The following is a 24,222-nucleotide window of genomic DNA, read 5'->3' on the forward strand; positions in this document are numbered from 1 at the left end:
CATACCCAATTTTATATTCCTTGCTCGCAGATCCTGTAATAGAAAGTTCTTAAGTAGAGTACTGTAGATGCCTGTGGTAGTATATTAAAAATATAAGATTAGTATTCAAAAGGGGGATTGATTCTACTTCAGAACCCTCTATTTTGGAGTGGTCAGATTTAATACCCTCAACTTCTGGAGGTCTCAATAGATTTTCCTAGGTTTTTTCCTTCCATCCCTTGACTCCTCCTGAGTTCGGTAGGAATCCTGTACATTTTAGTGCTTCTGGGGCATCAGCAGTTAATAGTCTGATGGATTTCTGGAGTTGTCAGGCTTCAGGTTAAGGCACCCACTAAACACCCATTGTCCCTCAATCCCTAAACAAACATATCAGTGGAGCCAGGAGAAAAAAAACAGGGAAAAGGGTAAAAGACAAACAATGGCCTAAAATCTCCCTCGATGATTTTGTCTCAAGTACACGTAAATACTCGTACTTGAATGACCATGGATTTGAGTCATGTAGGTAATGAACTTCAAGGACCACAGTACCAGTTACAAGAAGCAGTACACATAAACTAAATACCATCTAAGATCCATAGTGAAAGGCGTATTAGAAGAGGTCGAATTGGGGTTACCAGTCTTTATCAGCAGATGTTGCAATCACTAACATCAATAAAATCTGGATTCCAGTTGGAAAACCCAGGACGCCGAGAAGATCAACAACCAGAGCTGAGAAAAGCAAAACTAAAGTATATACCCAGAAGTATCTGGAGGACGTAAGTATCAGGAAAAACCTTGACATAACAAATAAGGGAAAGGCCTATACGTGAGTTAACTAAAAAGGGTGACAATAATAAAACTAGGGAATGCAATAGTCTGCTGCGAATCAGTGGCATAACGAAGCTTGAGTCCCCCCTCACGCAAAGTACAGGGAGGGGTGTCACTCAGGAGCTCTCAGATCAGGCTACTGTGCAGAGGGAGCCCCATGGAGCTTTGGCCCCCCTGCAAGGCGGGGGCCTCTGTTACGCCACTGCTGCAAATTAGAACAAAGTGGAGATCCTCAGAAACCAAATGGCATATTAGCAGCATCTGCTCTATGCTATTTAGGCTATTTATGCTTTAAATAATGTCTCTGCCTAATCTTACCCAGAAGTGCACCCTAAAGAGGGAGTACATAAAGTCAAAACTCAATTGTGCGGCCTGGTGTTTGTGTGATTTCTGTTTCCATAGGCCTGTTCTGCAGAATTTCATAGCCCTATGCGTCGTCCCAGGTCCATGTTTTGAGTAAATCCTGACAGGAGTTCTTCGGATTTCACAGCCTCTTGCAGGAGTTTTTAGGCATTCTTGTACCGCCAGCTTAAACACATTATAAACACACCACTGGACAAATCAAATGAGTGACCACATCTACCGAAGGGCACAATCAGGACGCTTCTGTTGCTTCACAGACCAGCTAACACAAACTGACCAGCTATATTTATAATATGACGAAGCTACTGAACTGATGAAGTAAAATAAGAATCCTGTTTGTGCCCCTCCAGTAAATGTGGCGACTCTTTAGGTTTCTCAGTTCTCCAGCGGTGAGGATTATTAGATTGTTCATGCAGACACGTCATTTCTGTTGCTCAATCTTTTCTCACAGGGGAGAATGCTGTCAACAATTTTATCGGGAAAAAGCATTATACTCTGTAAAATTCCTCCCTCCTCAAATATTCCATTCGCTGGAATAATGGGGTCTTTCTGAATTATATCTTTCAATGGTGTGAAAAGAGACTTTTCTTTGAAAGTTATATGCTAAGTTACTACGCTTTTATATTTGATTTCCTTGAGGAAGGTTTGAGATGTTAAGGATCTTGCATATTGATAATAGCACTTATTGGCATAAAGAAATGTCTTTTTACTAGACATTAAGAATCATTTCCCTCTACCATTTTTTCGTAGTTTACATAGTAATGCAAAGTTATGTTTAGTAAGATGTCTCGGTGTTACGAAGCACAGACTGCAACTTTCAGACCTCCTTAAGCTTCTCAGGTTTTGATTTCTTTTAAGTAACCCGTTGCCTCTCTTTCTTCTAATACTCGTGCAAAATGGGTTAAATGGTTAATGGACACACGAGAGACAGATGTTTCTGGGGCATATTCAGCAAGGAGAGCTATGACGTCCAAGTCATTTTTGGTCTCTGGGTGTTTGGAGGATATCATGAACGCAGTAGACTGTTTTAAAAATGTTTTCTGACATCCAGAGACTTGTGTATCACATAATATGTTTAAAGGGCATCAAATTGTCATAATTAAGCATCCGGTTTTATAATTTAATGTACAATAGCCTTCACTAGTGTGTTGAAATATATAGATTGTACTAAAGCCATGGAAGTGCAGATTATCCCCTCTGACCACTGGCTTAATATTTTTTTTATTTTTAGAGTTCTTTTAGTTTAATGCCAGGATGGAAGTTGACGGTTTCTGCAAGTCTCCTCTGGTGTCATTTGATGTGCCACTTTTCTGCTGTATTTTTCCAGGTTGATACGCTGCTGTGTTTTGGCAAAGAGAGGAAATTTAAGGGCGGTTGGACTGGACCAGAAAAAAGGCCCAGTCTCGAAAATAAAAGTGGCCCCATTGCTGAATCAGATAGCTAGAAAGTGAACCACATTTGCAAATCAAAGCAGTTTTCAACTTGTAAACACACGCTGTAAGAGTTTTTTACAGGGTATGGAAGACTGCATGCATTTGTGCTTGCTGCAGGAAATGCATGTTGTCATATCAAGGAAATCAACAATGAAATCCAGCTCACCACACCATGAGACAGGCCCACAAACATACAGAACAAGCATTGGCAAAGCCAACAGGTCGCAGCAATGAGAGGGCTATTGGCTTTGTCAATGCCAATATCTTTTGGAAACGTTGTATGGCAGCTTTATAGGCATGATTTCACAAACCAGAATGGAGAAAATAGAGCACTGCTAAAGCAAACCACTGATAAAACAATGGGCTGGCTGGAAGCCCACTGTGTGTAAACAAAATGTCTCCAAGAGACAGCACATGCGCTGTCTAGCCAAGACCTAAAAATGCACGTGTCCTTGTGTGATGTAACTGGTTCTCATGTATAGTGCATCACAACACAAAATAAAATGATGGACGGACTATTGAAACTTTTCAAACACTCATCCCCAGTTACAAATCTAGATTTACTTCATCATTATTTTGCTCACCAAGTCACCCAGTTTGGACCCAGCCAAATGCAAATCAGTTGGGACCCAGACGAGGGTCCCTTGCTCACTGTGCCACTGGATTCAAGCTAGCCTGGCTGATGAAGGGTGATACCCTGAAACCAGTCCCGGGATACTTGCTTCTGGTCCAGAGAGGACCTGGCCTGGCAGTTTGGGCTGGACTGTTCCCATGGGGAACAGGGTAAAGACTGATTTGTATATGGCTGGGTCTGAACTGGGGTGGCTTAGTGGGCAAAGGAACGATGGATTAAACCCAAATCTGTGACTGGGGGTGAGTGTTTGAAACGTTTCAATACTACGTCCATCATCCTTTTGTGTTGCTCATGTAAAGTGCTCAGATACTATTGGGTTGAGTTTGCAACATATAAAACTGCAAAAATCAAACAAGCTCAGTGCCACCAAAGCCCAGGAGTCCGAGGGAAAAATTACACCTCAATTATATCTGTTTTTACTGCTAAAGCAGGGGATAGGTGCACATTGTGTTGCTAATTGCATTGTGGCCCATGCCACTGCTCTTGTTACAATGAAGTGCTAATGGAGAGCAAATGAAACATGACAAAAGGGATTCTGTGATGTCAAAAAGTATCTGCCTCCTATAGAAAGGAAACTGCTGGGAGGTGACAATATGCATTTTTAAATAGCAAAGCAAAAGGAATCACCTGCTGGAAAGCACATGGGGCTACTGCGCAGCGATGCTATTCTTACTTCACAATAAAAATATCTGCTCCCCACACACACACACACGCACACCACTACAGCCAGTAGAGAAGAGCCCAGTCAGTGGGAGGAGAGCATCTGTGATGATGACACACTAACAAAAGAGCAGAGGCGAATATTTTACAATGACCATCCTGCTCCTACTTGTGTGTCCCACCCATAGACGCTCTGCTGCAATCAGGAGTCTGCTCCTGGTGAACTTCTGGGAGATGAGGTTACAGCTGGATAGCATGCAGCTTTCAGGCTCTGCATGAATGCATTTCCCGGGATACAGTGGACTGCCATGGCTGAGAACAATGACTGCACAGTCTGACGAAGAAGTGGTGTTTAAGGTGGGTGATAGCTCCATGTTTAAAGCACTAACATGCTGCTGTGAAAATGGGCAACAGAGAAGGCGCCTGATTTGAGCAAACCCAGGCTTCATGGGAAAGTAGAGGTAATGGTCCAGGTGCTTTAGGGCTGGGATAATGGAAGGAGGTCGTAGCCTATAAAGCTAGTGTGCGAGGACAGAAGAGGAATTGGTCCTCAATCTGCAAAAGGGACTGGGTGTGAGGCTGTCTGTAAAACTGGGTCTGCACCGGTGGCATTGGTATATGGGAGGCAGGGTAAAAACACAAGCACTCACATTGAGTGCTAGAAAACAAAGAAAAAAATTAGCTCCAAAAACAGGAGCAGGATGGGCAGGTAAACACCCGGAACAAGGACTCCGAAACCACGAAGTTGTGAAAAGCGAAAGCAAAACAGCGCTTTTGTTTTCCACGACTTACTGGTTTTGGTACCTCAACCATGTACATGCGTGGTTAAGGTACAGAAGAAGGGAGTCGGAGTCGAAGTCGAAGCGGTGAAGGAGGAGGTAAGTTGGGCTGGGACTGGAGCTTTTTTTTTGGGGTGGGAATGGGGGGCTCGGGTGATTAGGGTTTAGGAGGGGAGGGGGGTCAGGGTTTAGGTTTAAGGGGTGGATTGGAGGTTGGGGTGTTTAGGTTTTAGGGGTGGGGTGGAGACTCGGGGTATTTTTAGTTTTTTGGATGGGGTGGGGGGCTGAGGGTGATTAGGGTTTAGGAGGGGAGGGGGTCAGGGTTTAGGTTTAAGGGGTGGGTTGGGGTGTTTAGGTTTTAGGGGCGGGGTGGGGACTCGGGTATTTTTCGTTTTTGGGGTGGGGTGGGGGGCTGGGGGTGATTAGGGTTTGGGGGAGGGGGGTCAGGGTTTTGGTTTAAGGGGTGATTTGGGGTGGTTTAGGTTTTAGGGAAGGGGGTTGGGGTTCTGGTAATTTTGGGGTTGGGGTAGTAGTGGTGATGGGGGGTCGGGGTAATTTTTGGGGGTGGGGGCTAGGGGGGAATCATGCTGGAACCGTGCATGCTGATTGCTAATGCCTTTACAAGGAATGCGTTTACAACAGTAAAATCGTTGTAAACGCATTTGTGGTAAAGGCATTAGTGGTTAGAACGAGGTCGTTGTTCCGACCTCGTTGTTGAGCCATGGGTGCTTGAAGCACCCGTGGTTCCGACATATAAGCGGATGGGTACACGTACTAGGTCAGTGCTCCAAGGGAGGGCTAAACACAAGGAGAGGGCATGACACAGGCATGCCTTAAAAAACCAGAACGAATATAATGAGAGCGATGGTGAAGCAAACCAATGATAAAGCTATGGGCAGGCTCTAAGCCCACTTTGTGTAAACAAAATGGCTTGAAGAGACAGCACATACGCTGTCTAGCTGAGACCTAAAAAAAAAGCCCACACAATGACCTGTCAGACCAGCCCTTCGGGCACTGCATGATTACCATGTAGACCTGCCATATAAGCCAGCTCAACCCTGGGCAGGAATAATTAAATGTTTACATGTACTTCGAATAGTGGACCTGTACTAATATCACAATAACTAGGAACGCTAGAAGGTAGTTCTGTATTGTTTCAATCTATAATTACATTCACGTTGGATGCATGTTTTGAGTGTTTTTCTGTGCTGCTGGAGGTTTCAGTAAAGAACGTTTTGTCATATTCTTCATCTGTGTTTTATTAGAATCTGAACATCTCCAAACGTGTTAATATGAGATGTTCTGTATTGTTTTACACTTTACATTTATTTAATCATCCACACCTGCAGGGCTTATCTCAAAAGTATGGCTGCTGCAGATAGAAGCATGGCCAACAAAGCACAGAGATGAGTGTTTAAAATACAAGGATATATACCGACCAGAGGGACAAGTGCTTCAGTAATACAAAGTATCTGGGGTACAACTAGCAAGGTACAATAAAACATGCTAAGGTGCACAAATGTAATGGTTATAAGCTTTCAAGAATGCGTGCTCAAAATAGACCATGTACATGAGAATGAGTTGTTCTGGTTCACTGAATTACCACAATATAATTAGGTGTGCACGGCCTGGAATAACAGAAAAATTCATCTACCACACACATTAACTTAAAGCACAAGGACTACATTTATAATATGTAATATCCTTGCATGCAGTTGCAGAGCTCTCAGGTTTGGCAGGTCGCCTGTTTGGGTAGCTCATCCAGACCACTTTTTTTTGTTTTTTATCTTGCATTGTGGGAACTGTAGTCCTAATAAAACTATTATAAAATCAGGACAAGTCCCAAAAAACAAAGCAAAAAAAAACTGGATTGGATACTCATGCATTGATCTGAGAAACCAGCAGCTACTGTAATACACTAACTGATATTCTGTTATTGTAAAACCCCAGTGACCTGGAGATAAACACCAGCTCCTATGTGCAGATTTTAGGTAGTTACAGCCAGTGGTCGAAGCGGACGGGATTTGAGGGGCACGACGTCCCATAGTTTCATGATTTATGAAACAGCGTTCCCCTACTTTTTGCAAAAACACAACAGTCTTGTGACGGTACAATTTAAATGCCTCCACTGAAGTGTCATTGAGTGAATCTCCTGTGTGGTGAAACAGAAGCTGGGCGGGCAGCTCGGGCGAACAAGCCTTCCTGCCAGAGTGCCTGCTTGCCTGAAAGAAATGCAAATGTGCACTACGAGTTAATCTGCAAATGTAAAGGATGTTTGGGGTAGGTACTGGCTTTAATTGACCTAATCAATTGAAGTTTTGTGATGAAAGAAATGTATTATTTTTGAGTGGTAATGGAAAGAGTTAACAACTGGGCTGTAAAGTGTGTGCTTTTAATTGTAATTGTATTTATATCGCACTTACCACACCTGGAGGTATTGAAGGAATGGTAAAATAAACACATTAGTATACTCTGGGTATTACTAAAATGTATATTTTGGAAGCAACATTTTATCTTAAACATTTTGCACATTTTGTAGAAGTCTAAGTTTTAAAAAAAATTAATTACATATTCACAGTGCTTTCTATCACAAGGCTGTGACCTCCTAGCACTAATATTACACCTCACTTTTCTCCACTGCACTAACCAAGATTTACTTCTGTGGCTCTTTAGTTACACACAGACCTCTGCAGTGCATTAACTAATAGGGGGTTCAAAATGCACTATAGTGGATTGCCCAATGAATAACAACTTTTTTAAATGTATTTTTCATTTAAGCTGCATGTTATGTTATATGTACCTGATGGTGAAAGACAAAAAAAGTACAGAATATTTTATTTTTTATAGCAACACCTTTGACCCCCGCCTCCACTGCATGCAGCATCACAGTTGCCATTCGACCGCTGGCTACAGTACAATCTGTATTACCACATCAATCAAGACTTTTTCACTGATAGTCAACTTTGTACATGCTTACCCAATGTAACTGGCTTATGCATACTTTGAATACCACATGCAATGTATGATTTAATATGAATGCAACACGATGGCCAAACCTGAACGATTTTTACTTTGGAGCTAAGCTACTAGGTCCACTTATTCTTTATCTAGTTAAGGTGTTTGTAATATAAAGTGCACACCTAGTAACAAGGACCATGGGAAGCTTTCAAAAATAATAGGTGTATAAATGCCAACCTTCCTATTCAGGCAGGAGACTACGGAGTTCAACGGTAGTCTCCCACATCCTGATTCCTGCATGTAAAATACGATTCCTCCGCGGGCTGCAGCTGACAAGGGCCTGGTCTTGTGTAACAAGGGTTATGCACTCGTCAGTAACCTGCTCCTGCAGGCCAGTGCACAGCACTTGATTCACCCTCTATTTGCCTGCACTAGAGCTTGCTCCGTACTCCTGACAGGTAAGGAAAAAAACAGTGCATGTGCGTGTCGAACATTGATCCTGTAGCAGCAGACTTGCAAATCCCATACAGATCAGTAACCCGATTCAGGTCCCACCAGAAGTCAATGGGGGAAATACATTCTACCGAGTTTTTCCTAGAAATCTCCCATTTTCTTATTTACAATGTTGCCATGTATGCTGGAGGCTATGCAAATGACAATTGGGGCCTGACAACCCTCAAGCAAAAGAAGTGCATACATTGCACTGCGGGTCGGGTTGGAGCTGAAGGCGTTGACAGCCGGTTTGGGTAGTGTAATAATTTAAAGGCCGCGAACGATTCGTAACCGAAGAGGCCCGTGAAGGTCGTCAATGCCAGATGAGAAGATAACGAGCCGCGCGCTAAACGTCACTGACGCCGCTCTGAAATGTCCGGCCCTTCACAAAATGGCAGCGCCTCGATCATATTCCGTAGGAAGCGTGAGCCGCCCTAGCCCGCTCAGCCAATCGAATGAATGGAGCCCGGGCAACAGCGAATGAGACCGCAGCGCGCGCGCCCTATATAAACAAGGCGGCGTCCCAAAGCCTTCACCACTTCAGGGAGGCGGCTGAGGTGGACGTTGGGTATCTTTGGTCATCTAGTGTCACATCCACGACCCCTTTAATATCTGGTAAGGTGCAGCACCGCTCTTAGTATTTACTTGAGTAGGGAGATACTCATCAGCAAATGAAAAAATGGGAGGCGGTTCATGGTTATTTGTATTGCTTTCAGTTTTGGATCAATTAAAGCACTGTTTTATTCGCACAAATGTTACTGCGCGGCTTAAATACGTTGCAGTCGGAAGACATACCGTTTGACAAAACGTGCCATTATGGCTCTATAATTTATTGCGAAGTTGCACTATGCGTCCATGGTGCGGTATCGTTAATATAACGCACCTCAAAAAAAAAGGCAGCGTTTATGGGACGCCTTTTAAAGCGGCGTTTTATATTTTTAGTAAGATACTTGGTATTACGAGGTAAGACATTTTGTCATAAACCAGTGTCTAAATAATGCCGCGGTAACAGGCGGGTGTATGGGGGGGGGGGGGGGGGGTGAAGTATTAAGCAAAACTATTGATCTGAAGAAGTAACGAACGTCTCCTATCTTTAATGCGAGTATTCGGATAGTTATCTTTTTTTAAAGCCACATATTCCTATGTGCTTGAAGGAGTCTTTGATTTCGCGCACTCATTATTAATCGTTTTTCGGGATAGCAACTATTGGTGTTTCTACTGGCTTAGACGTGCACATTTATAAACGTTAGTGGCGTCAGTTTACCTGATCTTTCCGTAAACTTAAGTTTTACTAGTCGGTGGGTCGACGAGCCCATTTGTAACTTATAGGGATGCTATAACGTTCTGGTATTGCAAGGTCACTGTATGCGTGCAGTTCACGGATTCACTTATTGCTACCTGGCTTTTTTTTTATTGTACCTCTATCGTCCCTTTGAAAGGGTGAATATAGACCCGGACTCGCAGAATGGTTAGATAGAATCTGTAATTAACAGAATGCGTGTGTTTCAACAGTGGTGTTTTGAGTAAGGCCGAAAAATATGGCTTTTAATGCAAAAACAAAACCGTTTTGTAGAAACTAGCACGGAATGTGGCAATGAATGTAGTTAATGGCGATGTGCATGTATTGCAGGGAATACGAATCTGCATGATTGTCTAACAGAACAAAATGCATATCTTGGGACCATTTGAGTTTATAAAAAAAAAAAAATGGGGCTGGGGGTTTTATTTAGTGATTGCGATCTAGAAGAAGAAAAAGTGCCAAGACAACGTGTTTCGAAAGATGTAACGATACCTTGAGGTTTGCTTAAGAAATTAGAATAAATATGCCCTTGTAGTACCTGCCACTCTGATGCTGGTAGGAGAATGTTAATGCGTGTTTTGACGAGGGGGGCCAACGAGAAATGACGGAGCCACTGCTGAATATGAAGAGGGCTCATCAGAACCTCAGACGTAGTCATTGGTCTGATTTGGGGCTTCTGAAGAGTGCACCGCCCCGTACCTCCTGGGACTGCGTTACTACGCCCCGGCTTGTTTCTTGCTGCCTCGTGTCTAGAGTCTGCATTCTAGCAGCTGCTTCATATTAAACCAAAACCGCGTGCATTCCACAACGATTGCATAGGGAGGCGTTTTAAATACACTGTGCAGGGCAACAGTGCTCATTGCTAAGAACCGATCGGGGGTTGGGGGAGCTGAGAGATTTACAAACCGGGGTTGTTCAGGCCGGAGTGTTTGAGAATGCCACCCACACCCTTGAGGAAAATCATTCTGAAGGTCATAACTACACATTGGTAGAATTGGCTTTATTGGGAAATAACTTGTACCCGCTTGGGCGTACACACGTGATACTGTTTTTTTTTTTTTTTTCTTTTTTTATAAAGCCATCAGTACTTTCTCTTCAGTTTTTTTGCAGGGGATTAACGTCGGGCCGTACGATGCGTCCACATTAAACAGGGGGGAGGGAGGGTGCAGAGGAGGATATGTCTTGATGGCGTGGCCGACTGCGTACGTATTGATGTACACTTACTTTTGAAGCCTTTGCATGAAGTGGACTTTAACGCCACCCAGAGTTCTACCCGCTTATCACACGCTACGGGAAGTAATTACGCTTCATGGAGTACTTGGAGGAGTGCGGCTAGTTTACATCTGGATAATACCTTGCATCATCACATTGCTTGTAATATTCAGTTTATCTCATCTGTATTATATACAGAAGTAAATGTATTTTGCTACTCCCCCTGCCATTACCACAGTAAAGAACATGGGTGCATGTAGCTCATGCGGACAGAATTTGAGAACCTTTGGTGCTTGCCGCCAGGCCTGTTGGCTTTGCAATTGTGTTCCGCTTCGGTATAATTCATGGCGCCACGATGCCCATTTCCATACTAAATGGGGTTCTTTATTTTGCACCTTGTATGAGAATATACTCTTAATCTGGCATTTTGAAAGATCAGCGGTGATACTACGTAATTGATTGCTTCCACTCGCTTAGTCAGCATTGCAAATGCCCACAAGTTGTGGAGTTCTTAACAAGCTGGTACGTCATATCTAGCAGTCATACAGGAATCGTTGACCAAATTTGCTGTCAGACTTATATTCGGTGGAGAATATTGTGGATGCTTTTTACACGTCAATTCAATATTGAATAGTCCTATTGATTATGCCTGGGTCCATTAGCTTTCTGGGAGGTTTTTTATCACTCTACTCAAATGGAACTCTGACAAGTCACAACTTGTGTGGCCGAGAAACACTACTCATGACAGCACGCTCTGGCCGTATTTCTGCGCACTATGCACCCAACCTCTAAGTATTACTGTAGCTGGAAGTCTTTCTTAACTATAGAGCATCGGGTACTTGAAAGGGCATAGGACTCTCTTGTGTATGTTGGGTTCAACACTTCTACATGCAGAAGACCAGTCTGCCGAGCCTTCGAAGGGCATAAGTGGATTTTAGTAACATCCTGTAGGGCTGGATGAAAGGTGTAAAGGAACTATCGATTATCTGTTAACATTAATTGTTCAGCTTTCTTTGTATTGCGTTTTTTTTTTTTTTTTTACATGAATTGTAAAGATTAATTTTATTGTAAGACTAACTACAATCTGTTTTCGCCAAAGGCAATGTGAACGCATCCTCCCAGAGGGACGCTTCATACAGTGTTTTTACGGGCACGTGCGTGGGTTGCTCGGTGTAGCATCGGGCTATTTGGACATTTTCCAGAGTGGATGTAAGCTCTCGGACCAGCCGTTGGCCACCAGTGCCTTAGAGTTGGTTGCTTTTACTATTGAAAGATCTGAAACTGGGGGCTCTGTTCTGTTTCCTCCCTTGTCACTGAAGGTGCCCTGACTTAGTCCACATTGACTTAAATGATCTACAGAGAGGTGCTTACCCAGGTAAAATGTTTTTTTTGGGGGGGGGGGGGGGTTCTTCTATACAAAGTGCCCTTATTTGGACAGTGACGGACCTAACCTCAAAACATTTTCCGGATCCTTTTAAGTGAATTCCTATTAAACCCACGCCCATTTCCTTTGGCACTATTTTGCAGGTCTGTCAAGTGATCCCGACGGGCTCTGACTAGCTCACTTCTAACTAAAGTGGCCTGGTCGGCTTGACGGTGCTTCAGGCTGGCTACGTGCCGTGTAATCCTACCAGTGCTGTCAGGTTCCGCCGGGTTGGGTTTAGCTGTCTGCAGGCACTTCAGGGCGACCACCGGCCTTTGATGCTCTTATCCTAGCACCTTTGCGACAAATCCTTTTGCAGTCTGCTAGAACAGCTTTTAAGACTTGTTTCTGGGGTGACCCGAGGCTCGCCCGCTGTTTGCCCTTCGACCTTAGCTCCCCTGTGGGGTGGGGGGGAAGGGGAGGGGGGCCGCCCTCAAGTGTTGGCGGTCGGGAATGCAACTGAAGTGCATCCTTTCTTGTCCTACGCTTTCTTCGCCCCTCTTGCTATATTGCCCTCTGTTCGGAGGGCCACTCATTGCCGTGGTTAGGTTTAAAGATTAATCGGTAGTTATCTGTTCAAACTATATTAGCCTATATTTTACTAAAGGTAAATTGTCTCAGTACTGAGTTGAGAGTCGACAGTCTTACTGTCGATATATTTAATACTAGCTACAATCTAACTCACAGCAAATGGGGGTCTTCCAATGTACTGGGTTACAGTGCTCTCGGACGTTGATGGCTCGGCGCTTCTAGGAAGGGCCTTCTGAAGGGGTAGCTTATTTCAACTGGGCACTTGTAATTTTTCACTTGGGCGGAAATGTTCTACGGCAGTGGTTCCCAACCTGTGGTCTATTAGCAGATTAATAAAGTGGCTAAATGTAAATTTGAAAACGTACTGTGAACGTCAAGGAATTTGAAACTGGAGGCTAACAATTAGATTAGTATCCTCAGATTGATTTCTGGGAGCAGTGCAGGTGCATCAGACAGAATATAGTATGGGCGATGCGTGGCTTCAATTAAACTTATAAATTCATTTTAATAGGAAGGCTGGAGCTTTTCTATTTTTTAGTTATATGCAAATTAAATAAACGTGTTTTTGTCTGTTTGCGAGCTTGTCTATTTTTGTGTGTATGGTTATGCGGTTTGAATCATCGCATGTTTAGTAGGGGGTCCCAGGCTTCTATTGACTCAGAAGGGAGCCCCCGATTCCAATAATGGGTGGGGGGGCTTGTTCCAGGTATGAGTGGGGGGTCCACAGAAGTCAAAGGTTGGTAACCACTGTTCTACCAGGCAAGATTGCAGTGGAAAGCACGGCTTGCCTTTAGTATGGTGCCATGCCCAGGACGCCAACCTTCGGAGGGCTCAGGAGCTGTCTGCAGCAGTCGCCCTGTGAAATGGCTCTAAAAGCTCCATCCATGTTTCCAACACCCCAATTAGGATGGGAGGGGCTGCCCTGTGCAAATGTAAGCTGTTTCTTTCTAGGGGTGGGGATGTTTGAGGGGTGCTGTTCAAGTAAACATTACAAACTACTAGTAAATGCCTAGTATGAAACTCTAAGTTACACAGATTTGATGCTTGCCTGTTACAAGAAACGGTGCCAGTGTCTACGTGGGTAGTTTTGTGAAGCTGGGCAAATGGCGTTTTGCGCCCCCCTCCGTTTGGAACAACACGAATATTCTTGGCATTACTAACGACAACTGCCCCAAAACTGGTTTATAAAGAAATTCAAACGGTTCAACTTTCTGAAACGGGAGCTCACAAACTTATTGCTCATGCCCTGAAGCTCCTTAACGTTTCTCGGTTGAGATGGGGAGATAGCGGCGATAAAATGCGAAATCGCCATTCGTGTGTTTTTTTTGTAGGGGTGTAGTTTAAAGCTGGCGGGTTCACTCATTAACTGTTCTGTTCCTGGAGTTTCCCTCTGAAAAGCTTTGCGTAAACCATGTTGTACACACCACAGAGCTGCTGAGTTTAGCTGTTATCCAGCCGGGGGCGGGGGTCCTTTCATATGTGCCCGTTAAGCACTAGTCGGAGCTTCCTCCCCGCTCCCTTCATGCACATGTGGTCGGCCTGAATGCCACATTTTCTGCAAAACACTTCAACTCAGAACTTCGAGCCTCCCGAATGGGTGAATGGCACACTAAGTGCTCTTTCCTTTAGGTTTAATGTCTTTTCACGGCACAGATTTCGTGGCCATGCATCAAATCGCCGTATTGGCCAGAGATATTTGAGGCTTTGAAGCTGACTATTTGTGACAGTTCAGGTTGTAGTGCAAAAACGGAGCACTAGTTTGAAATTAGTTCCTTTACGGCATAATTTCACAATTTGCCCCTCCATTTTTTTTTTTTATACATTCCAGCCAAGGTTTTATAGCCTATTAGTGGTGGATTGCACGAGTCTTCGTGCTTTAACTGCACCTTTTCGTGCAGTGAAGGAATTGTAAACCTCCGGTTTACACTCCGTGTGGGGGGAAGGGGGAGCTACAGGCCACCTTCGTGTTTGCACAGACTGTAAATGACGTTACATGCGATACCTAACTGGCATATTGCGTCAGTTAGGCGATCCTGTCTTGAATTTCGATGTGTCGTTTAGCATGCAGATACACTTCCTGTACTCCTTCAGTACTCCAGTTGCCGCTTCAGTTTCCACGCGTGGAGTAATGTCGCCACTCTGTGGCTATTCTACTTACTTGCAGGTAAGTGAGACACAGGCACTTAAAATATACCGTTTTTGTTTTGCTAGCATAATGGGGATATATAGATCAGGAATGCTTTTGGGAAATGGTTGGGTTACTTTTCTTATTGAAAGTACCATAGTCTGGTTGGCAACTGCTCTGCTTCAGTTTAAGTACTTTTATGTATGCTTTGCAACGTTTGGTAACGCTTCATTCACTGCATGCTAACATCTTATAGATACATGGCTTAACTATCAATCCTGCACAAGTTGGCACTTGTTTTGCATCTGTGAATTCTTAACAGCTCCGTCATTACTTGTCATGATTAAACTCTGAGACGTCAAAACTAAATGAAGTGTTGCTCCTTTAATAGAGCAAAAGCTGTGTATATATAATGGATTTTTGTCACCATTGTATTTTCTAGAAACCATGCCTTTCGGCAACACCCACAACAAACAGAAGCTGAATTATTCCGCAGAAGCGGAATACCCAGACCTGAGTGCCCACAACAATCACATGGCAAAGGTGCTCACTTTGGAGCTGTACAACAAGTTAAGGGACAAGGAAACTCCAAATGGATGTACTATCGACGATGTCATTCAAACTGGTGTTGACAATCCAGGTAAAGCCCCAGTCGCCATTATTCCGACTTTGGAAGCTTCTGCAAAAACTTCTTCGGTTGCTCGATAGGCGTTTCTTCTTAAATGCATCACACCGTGTCTAGGCCTGCTTATCTGTAGAATCTGTTAGTCAATTAACTGTGTGTGTGTGTGTATGTGTGTGTGTGTGTGTGTGTGTGTGTGTGTGTATATATATATATATATATATATATTTCACTTTGAATACGTGTTTGAAATGCGCTAATTTGAGTGATTCTGCCCTGGAAACGGTGAGTCCAGGCTTGTTTGAGTTATCCATGTGGTCTCTGCCACCCCCTTTCCTCCCTTACAGATCTGTTGGGAGTCACTTGTGAGGACAAACCACCGACTTTCTCAAAGGCCCTTTGTCTGCCACACTCTATGGAGCTGGTGCAGTTCGACTGACTTCCCAAACACCAGTGGTGGTCTTTAATCAGATGTGGTTCCTGATACCTTCAGGTTTGCGTCGTACTTTGCTTGAAACAACCATTTGATCCGGATGATCTATCAACATGCCACTCGATAATACTAAAGATCTGCCATTATGTGCATAGCAACCAAACTGAAAGCCGTGTTTCTACCATCTAAAGGTGTCTAGTACATTCTGTCCTGAGACCCCTCCCTCTACTGTACTGGAATTTTCTGTACTGGCCCTTCAGCCACGTCTCGTCCCTGTGTTAAAGTGTAAAACTTCCTCAACCCTGTTTTTAGATGAGCAGGTTAATCCATTGGTCAACCCTTGTCTTTACTCTGAACTGGACAGGTCAACTCGTTTTCCTTGTTGCACAAGTTGCTTGTCTTTGCATGCATTAATTTTTGCTCAGTTTGGATCTTGCGCGACCTGATAATAAACCTTCAAATCTGTTGACAATTAAGTTTGTTAGTCTTAAAAGCTAGACTACACTTCATTTTGGGCACTCCTCCACCGGCTTCTGGTTAAGGGGTGCTATTTTAAAATCATTGTGCCTCATTAATGAAGCTATCAGTTGAGAACTGGTTTATCTGGCATCCTCCATTACGGTCCGGTCTCCGAGATTTAGTGATCGGCCTCAGCTTGGTCTCACTGTTTATTTACAGATGGGGAAAACGAATCTCCTGACCTCTCAAAGGTCTGAACACCCTGGTGTTCCCTCGGTCCTCTTATGGATCAGTGACCGTTCTCTGAGGGTGTGTGCTGCAGTAGTCTTGTTGCTTTGGGCTCCAGGGTATACCAACCGAGGTGCCCGTTTCTGTTTTATAAATATCACAAGCCACTAGATGCCACTGTTGATCTTAATCCTGGGCTGAGGAGTTTGTTTCACGTTTTCTTAGTGCAGCTTTCTCTAGCTCTCTTAATTATTACTTTAGAAATACTAGTTGGCTTTCCTTGTCAAGAAGTAATGTTCTTTCTATAACTAAACAAATTGTTCAAAGGCCTCTGCAACAGCCTAAATATTGACTCTGCATCAGATCTGAAGCCCCGATGACATGAACAGCAATAACTTATATTGCACTAGTTAACACATCCGTGCTGGACTGGCCTTCAAGAGTAGGACATTTCTTTGGCGAGTAATGATCAAAAGATCTGTGTAAAGTTTCTGCATATTACCTTGCAAACTAGGCTTCAGGTTTTGTGTTCTGTGGAGCAGTGAATAGAATAAACCGCATAATATCTACTTGTACGTAGAGTACATGTAGTTATGCTGCAGACCGATGCTAGTCAAATTCAAGCTGTTCATAGACCTGCGTTTCTGAACGTCTAAACAGATCTCTCGGATGGTCGGGGCATGGCTGTCTCCACGATAGTAATTTTTATTACTATCACTTGGTCGGAGCAAATGTATGCTAACCTGTTTCTGAAGTTGGAATTACAACGCCAACAGATGGTGCACATAGGTGACGGATTTCCACCCCAAGAACATGTGACTATCATGGGTGGCAGAGTACACCTAGACAGCTACACTTTAAACTGACTTTATCTGTATTTATTTTTTTTTTTTTTTTTTTTTTTTTGTACCTGAGTTACAGGTACAGAATGTATGGGCTGTCTGACCTGTGTTTGTGGAAAGTGCACAGTGACAGTTAATGTGTACTGCCAATTATGTTTAACTTTCTTGTGTGCTAATTGACTCCTCCGTGAACAGATATGGTATCCATGATGTTTCTCATCCTTCCTCCAGGCCACCCATACATTATGACCGTGGGGTGTGTTGCGGGTGACGAAGAATGTTATGATGTCTTTAAGGAGCTCTTTGACATAGTCATTCGTGATAGGCATGGAGGATACAAACCAACTGATAAGCACAAGACTGACTTGAGATTCGAGAACCTGAAGGTGAGTAACTGTCTTGCCAATATCCTTTGATTTTCCAGCAAAGGATAATCTGCTAAACACTAGCATAACACTTGTCAAAGAGCACTGGTTTCTTGTAAATGTATTGCATGCAGGTGTGCCCACACTTTGTTACCCCATTGGAGTAAGTTGGTGCAATGCCTGCTTATGAGCTACTCTTGTATTTGTAAGTAAAATGTATATTAATTTAGTTTCTGCAATGCTGGGGTTAAAAAAAAAAAAAAAACATCGGCAGACGTTTTTGATTCACCTTACTGTTTGTGTTACTGTCACTCAGTCCCAGATCCCTAGTGGCCACTTTGCACCAGACACCCCGCACATGATACACGATCTGAATTTTTTTTGTTTTAATGATATGCTGAACAATTGCACTGGAAGTGTGCATGCTAAATCTTTAGTCTGCAGCAGATCTTAGTTATCGCTTTGGATGCTGCTTTATCTATAGCACTTCTCCTTTGTTAGGATCTTCCTCCTGAACTCTCTGAATAGTCAAACTCCGAAAAACAAAGGCAGTCAGTTTGCCGTACCACCCAAACTGAGTTGATTTGACTATTGCAGAGGTTTTAATCTTTCCTCTTCTGTGCCCCTCCAGTGACTCATTACTGGAATCGGTGACCCCTGCCCAACCATGGAGTCCTTATTGGCACCTGTGAAGCCCTGGCCTCAGTAACTTATATTTGTACCTAAAAACAAAACGCAAATAAGTATACACCAAATATTAATTGTAATTCACAATCAAATATAGAAACAGTTCAGTGTTGCTGCCTTATTTGTATGTATTTTAATTTCGAATTGTGTGGTTGTATATTAGTTGTATATCCCCTTAATGGGCTGCACAGACCCGTGGGTCCTCAGGCCGCAGGTTTAAAAAAAATAATACACACACAACAGCCCAGTGAAGTGTAAAATGCCATTTATTAGAGGACTGCAATTATTACATTTTAGATAACTCATGGAAACATTACCAACCCCATTCTTTCTTCACACAAGACAATCTTGCTGCTTTTACACTCCCTCCATAGACTCCTTTTAAAACCCAGTCTCATTCTCACTACTTTCTTTCACCCTAGCACCAATCAAATGCCTTGCCCAATGCCAGGCATCCCACACAATCTTCCTTCATCTATGTTCCCTTAGCCTTTTCAGTAGGGGTGGAGACACCCCACTACTGCCCTGCCTCTACCATTGAGTCCTGTCCTGTACTGGCAACTTGAACAAAAAACACTGCTACCCTACAGCCATCTTCCAACCTTTTATTCCTGTAGGATGGGTGGCCAAAAATCACCTGCCAGGTAGCATGGGGTGTGAGCCAGTGCTGAGGACCCATTTTTCCTGGCTCCTAGTTCAACTGAACCTATAACTCCACCCTCTCACACATGCAGCCTCTCATATCTTCATGCCCTCACAAAGAATCCTGTGGCAAGACTAGGCGGCATCTGCTTTTCACAGGGCCCTCCATTGTAACTAGTAGTTGGCAAATACTACGCTAGTATGGATTGCAAGTTCCATTTTTGACACATGGACATGATTCAACTGTGTATACTGTCAGTCACAGGAAGCAAGTGTGTGGTTTTTTTTTTATTTTTTTTTTTATTAATCTTCAAACAATGATCAATATTTCCACTTTTAGGGTGGAGATGACCTGGATCCCAACTATGTTCTCAGCTCCCGTGTCCGTACGGGTAGAAGCATTCGTGGGTTTTGCCTGCCGCCTCACTGCAGTCGAGGAGAGAGAAGAGCAGTTGAGAAGCTTTCAGTAGAAGGTAGGAATTATCCAAATCGGCATAATCACGATATGGTGGTTTAGTGGAGTGAAGCGGTCTTCCCTGAGCTAATCTTTACAGCGTTTCACAATGAAGTGATCAGAGTACTAATGTCTTTTAGCCTTGGCGTGCCTCGATGGAGACCTGGCAGGAAAGTATTACGCCCTGAAGAACATGACTGACGAAGAGCAGCAGCAGCTAATTGACGATCACTTCCTATTTGACAAACCGGTCTCTCCTCTGCTGCTTGCTTCTGGGATGGCACGGGACTGGCCAGACGGCAGGGGTATCTGGTAAGTTCAAGTTGTGGCGGTCTGTGTGAACCCCTGTGGCCATATGCACTTTTGACTACTTGGCATGTTACTGATTTCAACCCTATTGCTTGAGCTTATCCATCTGCTGATGGATACATTAGGCCAGCTAATGTTCATTGACTCTTGCAATTACTTCATATAATAAAAGAAGGGTTACATTTACACCTGCAGTAACTTTGGCATAATTATTAAACTGATATCTTGGTTCAGTGAAACTGCGCAATGTTTGCAAAGACTGCATGTTACTAAAATAAACTTTAGTGATATATGTGAACTGTATGTGGGTGTGTTCCCTTACATACACAAGTCACCTGATAAACCTGCTTGAGACCTTTTGGTGTAAAATTTGTCTTAAAGTAGGTGAAAAGCCGAATCAAAATTGGATGACTTGCCAGATTGTAAAATTGTCCTGGCCTATTTAGTGCGTGATTCTCACAACCTTAATCTGGACACTCTTGGTCTACATGTTTGGGGCCAACTGTTTACAAGACTCCTAGCTACCTTGCCTTCCCTTCCCGTGTTGCCCTGCATGTAAAGCAACGATTTTTTTTATTTGTTTTGCTTTTTTCAAAGGCACAACGTCAACAAAACGTTCCTTGTCTGGATCAATGAAGAGGATCATTTGAGGGTTATCTCAATGCAGAAAGGTGGAAATATGAAGGAAGTCTTCCAGCGATTCTGCACTGGACTGACGCTGGTAATTATTTGTTTTGCCTTCTGTGGTCTACAGCCCTCTGGGTACAGTCCCATGTATGCTGCTATATTAGTACATCAGTATGCATTCTGCTTTTACACTGCCAGGGTTAAGATGTAATCTCTATCCTGGAAAAAATACCAGTATCCAAGCCGTCAAGGATTTCGGGGTGAGATGTGTGGATCCATCTGTGTGGCATAAGCCACATGTTGAGAGATTCTACAGATTACATCATGTTCCAGGTTATACCTTTCCACTTACATTAGGACACGACCATACAGAAGTTCAGTGCAAATAGCTACAGTGGAGTATGTAGTCTGCACTGGCCAAATGCTTGGCAAAGTAAGCCGGTGGAACACGTGCCACACTGTAGGAATTCTGCAAAGAGTTGCTCGGCATCCCAGCCGAGGAGGTAATAGCCAAGCTAACGAGTGTGGTCTATGCTTAGTCCGTATTTTGTTAATTTGTAACATTCTCCCCCCCTCCCCCCTATAAACTGTAGTGCCTGACTTCATTGAAGTACATCACTGGTTATCTAGTATGTACGAAAACTGTTGAAAATAATAGGTTACACCATACTAAGTATGTGTTGAAGGGTCAGTGGCTTAGATTTGCTGGCATTTTGGACATGGAGCCTGTTGGTTGTACACTGCCAACAAGTGGTTAGCTTGCCTTGTTGCAGTGTCGGTGAATATGTATGTCAGTATTTGGAAGTCAATTTGATTTGGAGTGACAGATGCTACACCAAAGCAGAGCTGCCAGTCCAACATTTATTGGCTAAGGTGTTAATTGGTAGTATTGGCATGAGAAGAACAGTGACCCCGCCAAGCCCCTTAACATTACCAAGCTGCCATCACCTGCCTAACCGTTGGTACACTTGCATTTGTGACTAATCGGGTAATGGCCAAGTTTAGGGCTTTTGGTACAGTGACTACACACCAGCAGTAACCACTTTTATCCTACCGGCTAATTCCTGCATTACAGATCGGAGTTTTAATTCTCGTTTCAAAGCACTTGGATGGAGGTATGTAAATGCTTTGAAAATAAGCTAAAATCCTGTCTTCAATCTTTTTTACAGATTGAAAAGCTGTTTAAGGGTAAAGGGTACCAGTTCATGTGGAATGAGCACCTTGGGTATATCCTCACATGCCCGTCCAATCTCGGAACAGGCCTCCGCGCTGGAGTTCATGTGAAATTGCCAAATCTAGGAAAACATGAAAAGTTTGGCGAAATCCTGAAAAGGCTACGGCTCCAGAAGCGAGGAACAGGTGAGCTTTATTTTTTTTGTTTTTGGGTGCCATATGTTCGTGATTTAGAGGGAGCTAGCAGGAGTGGGTGGCTGTGGCCTTACTTGACGGTGGCAGTCTGCCTAACTTTTGATGCTGGTTAAGTGTTAACCATCGACTTCAGCTCGGTGTTAAGCCGGAGATGAAAGGCATGGTTCGGAGTGAATTCTTAGTTTATCAAGTGGGAGGGGAGACCTATACTTGTCAAGTGACAAGCGAGAGATGCCACAAGCTAACAACTTTAAGACCTAATAAAGGTGTCGACCTTTATGGCGTTAGTTAAGCTTACGCTTTAACTACCTATGACGACACTTACTCACTTAACTGGGAACGCTCAGTGGTGCACTAGAAGTGTATGTTAACTGATGGTAAAAGTACTAAACTTGAATTCTAAATACATTGCCACTAAAAGTGGACTAATTTATTTGTGGTCCATGAAGTACAGCTTGTTGTCTTGAGAGCCCTGGTATTGCCCTACTTCTGAACAAGGATCTTTATTTGCATGAGTGTCCAGTAAAATACAACAAACTGAACACCGACTTAACTGTTTTTTGGTATAACTTTTCAGGTGGGGTGGACACTGCTGCTGTTGGAGGTGTATTTGATGTTTCCAATGCTGATCGTCTTGGCTTTTCAGAAGTTGAACTGGTACAGATGGTGGTGGATGGTGTGAAGCTGCTGATCGAATTGGAAAAGCACTTGGAGAAAGGCCAGTCCATTGATGGCCTCATACCTGCTCAGAAATGAGAATCTCCATTCCATGCTTCTATTTATTAAATTGCAAACACTCCAAAAAGACCTTGATCAAAATGCCCACCTTATGTAACACCGTAGGAAAGTCTTCCATCCGTCTGCTTAGAGATTTATTTTTTTGACTGCTGAAATGTCACTAAAAAATAAAGTATTGTTTTGCCTGATTCGTTGTGCTGTTAATGTAGGGCAAATGGCTGATAACGGTGCCATTAATACAGTTTTATGTATTGCATATGGATATGGCCCTTTTGCCAGGATCAGAGCCTCCATGGATCTGGATATTTTTTTTTTCTCTCACTATTTCAGAAGCGTTTGGTCACGCTAACATCTCTTACAACTGTATGGTCTTACAACTTTGTCCAGGTGTAGGCTAGAGTAAAATGGTCGTAATAGATTGAAGTAGGATTACACCAGGGATTAAATCTTGGAATTGCACAGCCTGAGGGAAGGACCTTGTTTGGGGAATGAGTGTGCCGGACTGAGCAGAAAATGATGGGTGATAAACGAGGGCAGGGATTACAGCTATTTCACAGGCTGTACAAATGCTATAAACGGAACCTTAAAATTTAAGACCAACTAGTGTAGGAAAATAGCCGGTGGCCTAGAAGCATATAAACGAGAAGGGGGGGGAACCAGTTCAGCAAACATGCTGTGATGAAGCTGGTACAGTAAACTGACCTCCAAGGTGAGGAATGGGATTAACTGCAAACCTTTCTCCCACTGTGGTGTGTGTGATTTTTTTTTTTTTTTTTTTTTTTTTTTTTTTTTTTTTTTTTTTTGGTGGAGGAATTGCCATTTTGATATAGATCAGCCGTACAAAACCATACCTTGCTCAAGAACCGGTAGTGCTTGGCCCGGTTCTGCTGAATGTAAGGGGGTGGAGGTGTTTAACATCTGCAATAGAGTGGTACAGTTAATCATAAAAATAATGGGGCAGAGCTCTCCTGAGAAAATATAGTGGTAAATTGTGCATGCTAGCAGCAGTCAAACAATGCACTGAACAAACCAGTTCATGATGCTTAGGTTGCACATAAGCGCATGAACGCTTGTATACTTCTGTGGGCTTCCAGCTATTTCATTTGTTAGTCATTTTAAAAATCCTTGCTTGCTCGTGGTTAACTTTGCCTTCTTCGTGGGAGCAGGGACCAACTACTGATTGCACTTCATCCTGTCTTTATCTGGTCTGTAGGGTGTTTAAGGTTTTTATATTTTTTTAAACATATATATATATATATATATATATATATATATATATATATATATATATATATACTGCTCCTGTCCAAGGAAGTATCAATTTTTTCATTTGCACAACATTCTTTCTCTGAGCTTAGCTGTAAACAAGGCTATAAATCGGGCTATTATCCCGGTCACATTTAGTTGTTGTGGATCCTCAGCTGCCTGGCTCACACCCTTCCTTGGCTTTGTACTTTACCAGGTGTGTCTGCCTGTGGTGACCGGTGCTGAGAACAAGGGTGGAGGATAGTTTGTAATTGCTTATAGGCTAGGCATCCAGCTTTACCAGGCCTCCACAATCCTTAGACAGTGCCCGCTTCTGCTCCATATTGGGGTCCCTCTCACAGCTCCATCAGTGCACTTCCAACCCAAAACACACTACCTGCCAGAGCACCTCAGATCTTAGCTTTGCTGTAAGCCAGGCTATAAATCAGGCTGTTATTTTGGTCCCATTTGGTCTGCCTGCGGCCC

General features: G+C 43.3%; 1 protein-coding gene across 2 annotated transcripts in view; it reads left to right on the top strand.

Moving 5' to 3' along the window:
* Positions 1-22,679, top strand: part of CKB (creatine kinase B) — a 72,803-nt gene extending 50,124 nt beyond the window's left edge. Inside the window, exons 1-8 of one of the 2 annotated variants that reach the window (XM_069207281.1) lie at positions 8,589-8,741; positions 15,160-15,357; positions 17,533-17,687; positions 19,336-19,468; positions 19,590-19,761; positions 20,356-20,479; positions 21,555-21,744; positions 22,331-22,679. In XM_069207281.1, the coding sequence (XP_069063382.1) occupies positions 15,165-15,357; positions 17,533-17,687; positions 19,336-19,468; positions 19,590-19,761; positions 20,356-20,479; positions 21,555-21,744; positions 22,331-22,509 (1,146 nt within the window). In that variant the 5' untranslated portion in view covers positions 8,589-8,741; positions 15,160-15,164 and the 3' untranslated portion in view covers positions 22,510-22,679. Of the gene's footprint in view, positions 1-8,588; positions 8,742-15,159; positions 15,358-17,532; positions 17,688-19,335; positions 19,469-19,589; positions 19,762-20,355; positions 20,480-21,554; positions 21,745-22,330 lie in introns of those variants that run through there. The other variant, XM_069207282.1, reaches the window with a different exon arrangement.
* Positions 22,680-24,222: the final 1,543 nt, after the last annotated feature.

The sequence above is a fragment of the Pleurodeles waltl genome, chromosome 9 (assembly GCF_031143425.1).
Source record: "Pleurodeles waltl isolate 20211129_DDA chromosome 9, aPleWal1.hap1.20221129, whole genome shotgun sequence".
NCBI classification, from domain to species: Eukaryota; Metazoa; Chordata; class Amphibia; order Caudata; family Salamandridae; genus Pleurodeles; species Pleurodeles waltl.